Source organism: Clupea harengus, chromosome 9 (genome assembly GCF_900700415.2).
Source record: "Clupea harengus chromosome 9, Ch_v2.0.2, whole genome shotgun sequence".
Lineage (NCBI taxonomy): Eukaryota > Metazoa > Chordata > Actinopteri > Clupeiformes > Clupeidae > Clupea > Clupea harengus.
In genome coordinates, this window is record NC_045160.1 from 20,961,316 (window position 1) to 20,972,452 (window position 11,137).

General features: G+C 40.9%; 1 protein-coding gene across 1 annotated transcript; it reads right to left on the bottom strand.

Moving 5' to 3' along the window:
• Positions 1 to 7,240: 7,240 nt before the first annotated feature.
• Positions 7,241 to 8,236, bottom strand: LOC116221751 (P2Y purinoceptor 13-like). Its single transcript, XM_031572888.1, has one exon. The coding sequence runs from the start codon at positions 8,234 to 8,236 to the stop codon at positions 7,241 to 7,243; it is 996 nt and encodes a 331-aa protein (XP_031428748.1).
• Between the last annotated feature and the right edge of the window lie 2,901 nt (positions 8,237 to 11,137).

Consider the following 11,137-nt stretch of genomic DNA (forward strand, 5'->3'; position numbering starts at 1 on the left):
ATTCTTACTCCAGATTATCAGGATACAAAATTAATTGGACAAAATCGGAAGCTATGCCTATATCTGGATTATGCAACTCAAGTTTGCAGGCTTTAAGTTTTGGCTTTAAATGGGTATCAAAAGGGATGAAATACCTGGGAATCAAACTAAGCAGCAAAGTGGAGGAAATGCCTACATATGATGTTGCCAATAACTATATCTCCTCAGGTCTTTAAACAGTATGATACAATAATTAAAGAATTCTTATGGGACAGGAAAAGACCCAGAATCAAACTCAGCAAAATGTGCTCTCCTAGGGACAGAGGGGGCTTGGGACTGCCAGACCCGAGACTATACTATGTCTCCTTTGAAATGGCTAAACTAGCCAAACACTGGAACAAAGACAACCAGCTAGAGTGGACTACTATTGAAAACAAGCTGTCATCCCCTTTCACTCCTATTGATAGATTATCCCAGTCTTCACATAATGTATTGAATCCTATTATGTCTCACTCCAAAGAGATCTGGACCAAAATACATAAAATGCACAAATTATCATAGAATAGAAAATAGAATAGAAAAGCCTTTATTGTCATTGTATTTATACAACGAAATTTTGAGTGCTTCTCCTGTTGGTGTGACGAGGGACAACATATAACACAACAACAACATATAACATAACAATACTACAACTATCCAAAAACAGTAGGAACAGCCCCCCCCAAAAAAATATATATACATTAAGAGTAGAACAAAGTGCGGTGGCATAGACTAAAGTACTTCAATAAATACATCAATTAATACAGCTTTGTTTATGCACATGTGTAAGGTGACTGAGATGGTATGTGACTTGTAGTCAATAAAGTGCTTAGTGTTTAGTGCATGTCGGTATTTAGAGTTCTGATGGCTGTCGGGAAAAAACTGTTCTTAAGACGCGTGGTCCTTGCTGGTATCACACTGCAAACAAATGTATTCTTCTCTGTGGCACAACCTCATGATCCGCATTGGAAAGGCATCAGTATATTGGAAGCAATGGCACCTTAATGGAATATGTCATATTACCGATCTATATGAGGAGGGGGTGTTCATGTCATTCTCTGACTTAAAAAGAAAATACAATCTTAAGGGAAAGGAACATTTTTGGAAATATCTGCAGATCAGGGATTGTTTTAAGTCCAAGATTCAATACAAGGATGGAAACCACATCACAGACTATGTCACGCTACCTGTGGAGTGCCACCAAGCCACTATATTTTATAGAACAACCAACCAACTGCTCAGTGATGGCTGTCAGAACCTGAAAATAATATGGGAGAAAGACCTGGGATGTCTGATGGATGATGAGGAATGGCTGAGAATTATATCTAACAATGGGAAATACATTCGGGAAGCCAAAGGGAAATTTACTCAATACAAGATATTGGACACCACAAAGACTTAACAGAGCTGGTATAATAAACAATAATTTGTGCTGGAAATGTCAGAAAGACATAGGTACTCTGCTACACTGCATCTGGGAGTGCCCTTTTATTCAACCATTCTGGAAAATAGTGGTGGACAATTTGAGTAACTGGCTGGGAAGTGACATACCTCTATCTCCCGGATTATGCCTATTAGGGGACAGAAGCCAAATACATAACATATCAAGCACAGCATTTTCTGTAATCATGGCAGGGATTATAACAGCTGCCAGGACTATACTGAAACTGTGGAAAACACCCAAACCTCCTGAAATAAAAGAGTGGGTAAACATTATGATATAAAACAGCTTCATATGAACATATGCTCAACAGAGTGGACAATAGGAATAGGAACAGAATACCAATTTGGGTCTCGTTCTGGGCTCACATTACACTTCCTGATGAGCATGCAGCTTGAACACCTTCCTCTGTGTGTACCCAACATCCAAAATGGTTATACAAATATGATTCCTAGTTATGTAGCTATCAACATGTCCTTTACACAAATGGTCTTATTTACTGTATTTTTATTTCATTTTTGTTTTGCTATGCCACCGATGTTACATGTAATGTGCAGAATAAGAAATGTCTCACAATGTACAATGTATAGTGTATAATGTTGTAATGTCAAACACCAACACCTAAATAAAAACTTGAATTACAAAAAAAAAAAGAATTACTCTGACTGAGAGTTTTACCTCAAGGTTTTTACATGGCTTTGGCAATGATTTCATGGAGAACGTCATTTTGTGTTGAATTGTCATCCCTTTATTTTAATTAATAGGCAATAATAGCATTAACATTTTTAGCATCAATATTTGCAAGTTAGACATATCTAAGACCAAATGTGGTAAAGAGAGTTGACACAATTATGACTTGTTACCTGCAGCATATAGGCCATGTTCGTCATGACATAAAGTCAATGAATAATATTATTATTGCTAATGATGAGGATCTTATTGTTGATTTTATTGAGGATATTATTGTTCAGGATCAGTCCTCGATAACAACTGTATGTACTGAGACTTGAATTCTTGATTATGTGATGTACCGTAAAACTGTAAAACTCATCTCTGTCTAATCACTTACATGTGTCACTGCTATTGCCTTGGGGCCACAGGTTTCACTGGGGGGCTGTTGTAAAAACTACTGCAAATAAAATGAAAATTGAAGGGGAAAATGCTTTTGCTTTGCCTCTGATTTGTTAATCATTCAGGCATTCCAGTATGTGCCAGATTCCGATAAATCTACCTTTTAAACCTTATTGCATCCTCTAAGACAATAACACACTGCCAACAGAACTAGAGGAAATTCTTCAAGACCACATACACCAACATAGACAGACAAGTGGCTGCCATTAGAATTGCCTTCCGGATTTAATGGAGAGCTGTTTGCTGACTGTTGTGATGGACTTATTTTGCACAGCCACAAATGGACCATCATTTATGGCAGACTAGGAACTTTAGAGAGAGTGAAACGGTTGAGAACTGTTGAGACAGCGACTGAAAGATCATTCGGAAAGGATGTTGTCAGTGAATAGCCATACGGCAAAGACTGAAACACTGTAGGTTTATTTCAATCTTGTTGATCAGCACTGCAGGACCAAGACAGATGGAGAGTCTCGATACAACTTCTTCAGTGTTCCTGGATCCTGATCACACCTCCCACTGTCTCACACAGACCAAATATGTATGTGTGTGTGTGGAAGTGTCTTAAGGTGTGTGTCTACTTGGTGTGGTTGCGCGGTGCAATCAGTGGGGTGCTTTCAAAGGCAGATGGGTCAGGTGAACCCATACCAGAACTCGGCCTGATCCAAAACAGGTGTAGATACCATCTAGGTTCACCGTGTGTAAAACAAAAGTACCCTGAAAGGAATCACGGACTGCATCTTTGAAGCAGAAAAGCAAAGGTTTACTGTGCTGGTCTGTAAAGCATTAGTGACGCCATCTGGCCAAGACTTGAACTACAGCCTCTAAGAAAACTATCCCCAGCTGGTAGAAACACTAACACGCTATACCTTTGCTCTAAATCAATCTGAATGAAAGTGTATGCAAAAGTATGAATTAATTCATATTCTACCTGAAATTAAATGCCCCTGGATCTGTCATATTTGGGTAAAATCTTGTGATATTACTCTACCTTGTCAGTCTACATACTTCGGCTTCTGCCATTGTCTTTAACAGTTTCATATCTTTCAGCTTGTAAACAAATACATGTGTGCACTGTCCTTAATAAAAGAACATTTCATTACATTTATTGTGTTGTTATTGTTGTAGAGATTTTCACGTCTCAAGTCATTTTATTTTGAGGAGGCCGGACTTCCCCTGACGTCTTCCAGGAGTCGCTACTGGTCTTAATTACATTGTAGGACAGTGCATTGAAATAAAGGCAATAGTTTTATTATACAATACACCATTACATAAATTAAGCCAGGTCTTTTATACTATACATGCATAAATCACCTAGAACGTTGGTATAGTCATCAATATATAGGCTTAGACAATAAATAATTAGGACTACATTCAGGCTATCTGAATGAAAATAAAGGCAATCAGAATTTGTATAGGTTACATCTTATGAATGAACAGTTTGTATTGACAGTGCGTCGGGATTCAGATGAAGCAATAATGAAGTTGCAGAAAACACGCTACCTAAACGTCAGCCTACTTCTTCGTGTTCGAAGTCACCACATCATTGTAATCAGTAATATCTCAGTTTAAAGCGTTCACTTCGCACAAGCCTATTGCATCAAGCATAAACTTGTTTAGAGCCGTGTGGCGACGGATATTTATGACTGACACTTTCTCTCCTTCTGCTCAGCCAAAGATTCATGAGCATTGCTGCGACAGATTTAAGCCTGTGAAGATGAGCTCGTAATATGATTCATGGTGTCATGTTGCATGTTGTAATATGATGAATGATGTATTACGTGGGGTTATGTGTCATGTTGTATGTTGTAATATGATTAATGATGTGTTAGGTGAGGTTATGTGTCATGTTGCATGTTGTAATATGATTAATGATGTGTTAGGTGAGGTTATGTGTCATGTTGCATGTTGTAATACGATTAATGATGTGTTAGGTGAGGTTATGTGTCATGTTGCATGTTGTAATATGATTAATGATGTGTTAGGTGAGGTTATGTGTCATGTTGCATGTTGTAATACGATTAATGATGTGTTAGGTGAGGTTATGTGTCATGTTGGATGTCTGCTTTTGCTCGTCTTCACTCATTGCTCAAGTCTTCATCGGTCCCTGAGCCAGAGCTTGAGAATCTCTTTACAATGCCAAGGTCAGACAGCTTCTGTCGGAAGCTTTTGCACAGGAGGAAATAGATGAGTGGATCCAGGCAGATGTTTGTGGTTGAGAGCCAGAGGGAAAAGTCCTTAGCCACCTTCAGCATTTCCCATGTGCAACTGTGCTGGTTTTTCACCTGCAGCTGAGTGTAAGGGATCCGTATAATGTGGTAAGGGGCGAAACAGACCAGGAACACAGCGAGCACGATAAATATCTTTGCTTTGTGCGCCAAATTATGTATTAGTAACAAAACAAGAGGTGTTTTAGCATGACATATCAGCTGCTAAATGAAAACTATGTGCATGTGAGAAATTTGAAAAACATCAGAAATGTTATTTTTTTTATGTTTATATTTGATATATCATTCAATAGGCATACAAACAAATAGAATTACAAACTGTCCCACCAGCTAGCTGTTCAGGAAAAGTTTGGCCACGTCTTACCCAGAATCGCCGCTCATTGTATGGTTTAAACCGTATTTTCACTCATAGTTCAAGCACACCAAGGACCGTGCACATCTTCTGCGTAGGAGTAACGCATATTTATTCAGAAAAAGTACTTGTACTCGAAGTACACTAACTAAACTACCGGTAAGTAAATTGTAGAGACTGAGCAGCACATTCATTTCACCTTCCATGTTTATTTTGATGTTATAGCCTCTCAAGCGCAAGCTACTCCCAGAAAGGCATGTACACCGAACGTCTGAAAACTTCAGTTTCCCCTGTCCACTACAACTCCAGTTTTCAAATGTCACCGCCTAGGGCAGTGTTTTTGAAAAGCATGGTTTTCAGTGTTGGAATACGCTGTTTTAAAGTAAGGGGTGTTGTGTATTCCTACTAGACTATTTAACCGGATGCTATGGGGCAGTTAACCTGGCTATTAACTATCCTAGCTATCTCTAGCTTAGGGAACCATCTTAACAGTTTGCAGTTGCTTGTGTGTGATTAACTCATGTTAATATGTGTGAATATGAACTTGTTAACATAAACTCGTTAATATGAAGCTGCACAGGCACCCTGAGGGGTAACCATAGCAACCCAGAAACTAAATGTTCGCTGAAAAGTTTAATTTCCCAGCTCACCAGTAAAAGACTTGAATTCAAAGTGATCACAACTTTTAGTGTGGACGGAAGGGCTAAACGGAGAAATATTTATGAGTTTCTATATTTACCCGGGATAGTTTGCTGTAACCTCGTGAACCAAAAGCTCTAATTCTAATTTTAACTCATCATCCATGGTGGCAAGAACACGCAGGCTCTTTCTTCCCTATTTTAGCTGCGCGCTAAATAACACTAATGGGCGGGGTTAGGCGCTGATTACGCTGGTAAGGCATCGACACATTCAGATGAGGTTCTTGTTTGATAAATACGATGCAAAATACCGTGCGCTATGCGGGTTGGCAAAGGCGCAGATTTCGCTGCGGTCGCAATGTTAGTAAATGAGGCCCTCAGGGCGGTTGCAAGTGCTAGCCAAAATTAGGCTACTAGTGCCATAAAACGCATATTTTGCTTAAAGGGACAAATACTGTACTAACCAACACATGCTTGCGCAGATTTGAAGATTATTTTGTATAAGCAGAAAGTTCTGTCTGGCGGGGCAGGCACAGCTTACACAGCATTATAGCTGTTGCCTCTTTTACGTTGGAAGGCAAACTGCTTGCTGAGATGTGGCCAGGGGTTTTCTTCATCTTCTTTAATTTCAACTGGCGAAAAGTTCGGTGCTTCAGCTTTTTTGGTCATCCGCAGCTTGTTGGTAGTCCGCACATCTCTATCTCTCGTGACTCGGCACCGGCGGCTTGCATCGACTCCATCATCCACTCTATGCAGCATTCACCACTGCAGTGAGAATTGCCGTGCGCGATTCCCGCCTTTCGGTTTCCGGCCTTGAACTATGTTTTTTTTTTTTTACTCAGTAACTGATGTAATTTCCAATGTAGCGAAGTAGCATACTTCATTCAAAATCTACTTAAGTAAAAGTAAAATGACCGATTTCAAAAACTACTTAAAAAATTTAATTTGCCATTTTTCATATCACATTTTCATTTTGATTCTGAAATGCTTCCATATTACCCTTGCCTTCTGGATTTTCTTCCAACCTTTCAAGACTGCATATTTATAAAGCATGTCAAAGGCACATTTACTGAGCCCCAGTCAGTTTGAAAGATATTACTAGGTCTCTGAAGCATACTTCCATACATCCTATGAGCATGATCATGTTCTTTGAAGAGGATGCACAGCGTTCTGCCGGTTTGTCTATCACCTTCCATCTGACCACAGGTTTCCTCTCAAACTTTTCTGTTCACCATCTATGAGTCTGCATTACATCTCTTTAAATAAACAGAGGAAGCCCAAAATGGTCATTATTATCATTTTATTATGTTAAAAATACATTGCTTTTCTCTTTTGAATGAAGATGTTCAATTAAAAAAATGAATGAACATGAATAATGATTACTCAATAGCTATTTCATTTATTATGTAAAAGTTCAGTCTGCTTTTGCTCGTCTTCACTGATTGCTCAAGTCTTCATCGGTCCCTGAGCCAGAGCTTGAGAATCTCTTAAGAATGCCAAGGTCAGACAGCTTCTTTCGAAAGCTTTTGCACAGGAGGAAATAGATGAGTGGATCCAGGCAGATGTTTGTGGTTGAGAGCCAGAGGGAAAAGTCCTTAGCCACCTTCAGTATTTCCCATGCGCAACTGTGCTGGTTTTTTACCTGCAGCTGAGTGTAAGGGATCCGTATAATGTGGTAAGGGGCGAAACAGACCAGGAACACAGCAAGCACGATGAATACCTTTGCTTGGGTCTTATGCTTCCCTTTTGTGTTTGTGCTCCTGGAGTTGCGGTGCGACTGGACCACTGTCCTGGCTATGCATGTGTAGAAGAACCCATTCAGAACCAGAATGATCCAGAAGATCAAGTTAAAGGCCCAAACGACTGCCTTGTGGAAGTCCCTCCCCGCCTGGCTCTTCATTTCCATGCAGAGCTCGGGGGAGTTGTCCAAGGGCGTCCTGCTGGTCAGGACCATGGTGGGCAGGGTGGCGCTACCTAGCATGACCACCCAAGTGGCGACGGAGACTGCCCTGCCAAAGAGTAGGTTCTGGCCGGGCATGCTGCCGCAGGGCCGGACGATCTTGAAGAAGCGGTCCAGGCTGATGAGGCCCATGAGGATGATGCTGATGTTCATGCAGGTGTAGAAGATCACGCTGGAGAAACGACAGGTGAAGACCCGCAGCCCCAGAGCTGCGCCTGGTAGCTCGCTGGCCGCCTTCACCGGCACAGTCAGGGTCATGAGCAGATCGACCGCCACCAGGTTCTTCAGGTACACCATGAAGGTGGACTTGGTCTTGAGCCGCAGTTGGGCCCACATCACCGTGACATTCAACACGAGTGCCGGGACAAAGATGAGGAAGTAAAGACTCGACAGAACCACATCAACCACGCTATGACTGATGGTGCAGTTCTCCTGTCCTTGAGCTGACGAGTTGTACTCAGATGCATTCATCATATCTAGACAGCACAAGAGTCAAATAAAGCCAAATTGTATCTACAATAGTATGAGAAGTCGTATGACCTGATGAATACAGGTTGTATTTGTATAAAAATATTTGCAGATCTATGTACAGTTTAGTGTACTTACATGCCTTTCGTTAGCTGACGGAAATAAAAACAACCTGTCTCTTGTGAAATGAGCTGCTTGTGTATGTGTGTGGCTTTTTGTGTATGTGAGTCTTTGAGTGGGTGTGATTGCACACTTCCCGGAAATTCTTATCTGGGACAATAATCTACTTACACTTGCAATCAGTCTCTAAAATCTTCTATAAATAATTTACAACACTGTTTAGAAAATTGTTCATATCTTACTAAGGTCGATTTCTTGATCAAGTGCTGCATTTCAACTAAGGTAGTACACTTCTCTACAAAATCAAGATAACAAGCCTCTACCCTGAACATTTACGCAATGTTCTGTGAAGTCTTGTTGTTTGTGCATTGTCATCTGATGGAATATAATTTATACCATATATTGAAGATTCAGTCTTAGGTTTTAGTCAGTCAAGATCCAGGTTTTAATCTTATACAGTGGTGGCCACCAAGGGAGACAAAGCCTGAACGTCCACTCATAGCTTCACCTCAGACTCATCTGATTTATTCCTTGTAGGATTTGCTCTTAAAAGCTGGGTTTAGGGGTGTTACCGTCTATTCAAATGGGCCATGGGTGCAAGGGCTTTTTGTCTCGACCTGGGGGGGGAAGGTGAGTCTAATATCACACCTCACTCCCCAGGTCAGCCCAAGAGTATATTCACCCAGGAACTGTAAACATGCTAGTTAAATCCAAATAAAAGTAACAATTATAACTAGGTATAATATCATTGAATTATTGACTATGGCATATTCGTATGACCTATGCCGGTCCCTTCACATCTCACATTGCAAGAAAATGCTGTAGAGTGACAAAGACAAACCTGTACAGGATAAGTGACAGAAACATTCACAAGTTTATGTTCCAAATTTGCCTTTTGGCAAGCTCTGTGGCCAGGGACCTGAAAGGCCTTGCATGGTGTTGTGGAGGGACTAACTGCACAGGCAGGGATCTTGCAACCACACAGTGCAAACCCCCCCCATGCATTCCCAACTGAGGAAGAAGTCAGGCGGTGGTGATAGGAGAACCTTTTAGGGGTGCCATATATGAAGCAAGTGAACCTTTTCTTCAAAGAGTCTATGTGTGCATCAAAATCCAGATAACACAGCGGATGAGGAAATCAATATAAAAATATGAAAATGTAATATATGAAAATATTGGATGAGTCGTGTTGTTGCAAACTCACTGATGTAGGGAGGCATTTTGCTTGCTGAGTAACAAGCAAGTTCTGAATGCATGACGTCGTATTTTGTTACCTCGGATAATTGAGTTGTTGTGTTAAGTTGGGGGTTGGCAGTGACCCAGAAAAACAAGGATATTTCAGTCCACCGATTTTGCTCCACTCTCGGACCACCATATTCTTTCATGTAACTGAAGAAGATATTAAGAAAGTAACATGAAATGTTAGCAGGAATTTCTATTTAAAACATCAGTCACTAAACAGAAGTTCATGGTACTTGTGTTATGCACTGGTTAAACATGTTTTGAAAGTGAGACGAAGTGAGATGAAGCGTGGGCTGTTTGTCTGACACTCACCAGCAGACAACCCTAAATATGCTGAGCTAAAGGCTAGCGGACTGCCAGCTCTGCTCCCAGTGGCTGACAATGGTCCACTGGCCTTTAGCTATCAGGGAATGAAGGCTGATGAACTGTCCCAATACAAGAATATTGGACAAGGTGCAGGAAAACTCCACAAACTATGTGTCACTATGCATTTAAAGTTAAACATATGCATTGGGATACCAAGATGGCGCATTGGGATACCAAGATGGCGCCGCGGATGGTCGACACGGTGGTGCGCTCTCTTGTGCTTTTTATGTTTTTGTTTATTTGTACGGCCTTCAGTAATCCTTCTACGATTACTTTTTCAAGAGAAGAACTCATGAATGTTCGACATTCCTTTCCTCATACCCTTTCACCGGACTTTACAGACCCAGAAACTTTTTGGGAGATTTTGGTTGGTGGAGCAGCAGCTCTCTTTGGAGCTTGGAGGAGACGCAGGCGAGGGAAGCGCGCCGGAGCGCTGGTTAGACTGCGAGAGCGGGGGTTCCGAACTCCGCTCCCCTCGTTACATCTGGCAAATGTCCGCTCTCTGCCCAACAAAATGGAAGAACTGCTGCTCCTCAACAAAATAAACAGGGATATATCAGGATCTTCCGCCCTGTGTTTCACTGAAACATGGCTTGGTGAGTACATCCCTGACAGCATCCTCCATCTGCCGGGAGGAATCTGCTTTTATATCAATGGTGTACTGATGCCACCAGGGCCGGCTTTAGCCCTTTGGTTGCCCTAGGCGAGATTGAGTTTTGCGCCCCCCCCCCCCCAAACATCACTTTACTTTGCATAGCAGTTTTTTCACCCACTTATAATTCTACTATTCTACATTGCAGTTCAACAATAAATGTTGCATGGACAACAAACACCAGAATAGTTTCAGAACATTTTCTTTTTTATTATTTTTAATAATTTATTACACACTCAAAGTTTTGATTAAATTAACTCCATAAACTGTGCAAAACCATAAACTGTGCAAAACACTCTTAAGCACCTGTAAGGACATTTAAGCAAATTATGACCCTCTATACCCTAACTATACCCTCTACAAACAAAAGTGATTTTATGGATACTGTACGTACCACTACAAAATATCTCAAATACCTCACTACAATTCTTCCAGTCATTTAGGCCACTACTAATGAGGTGGTCATTTTTCTGTGAAAAGGGCTTGCAGCAGAAGCAATACAGAGTATTGTTTTCCCTTGAATA

Excerpts from the sequence above, each read along its gene's own strand:
- LOC116221751 (XM_031572888.1), bottom strand. The coding sequence starts at position 8,236 with ATGAATGCATCTGAGTACAACTCGTCAGCTCAAGGACAGGAGAACTGC.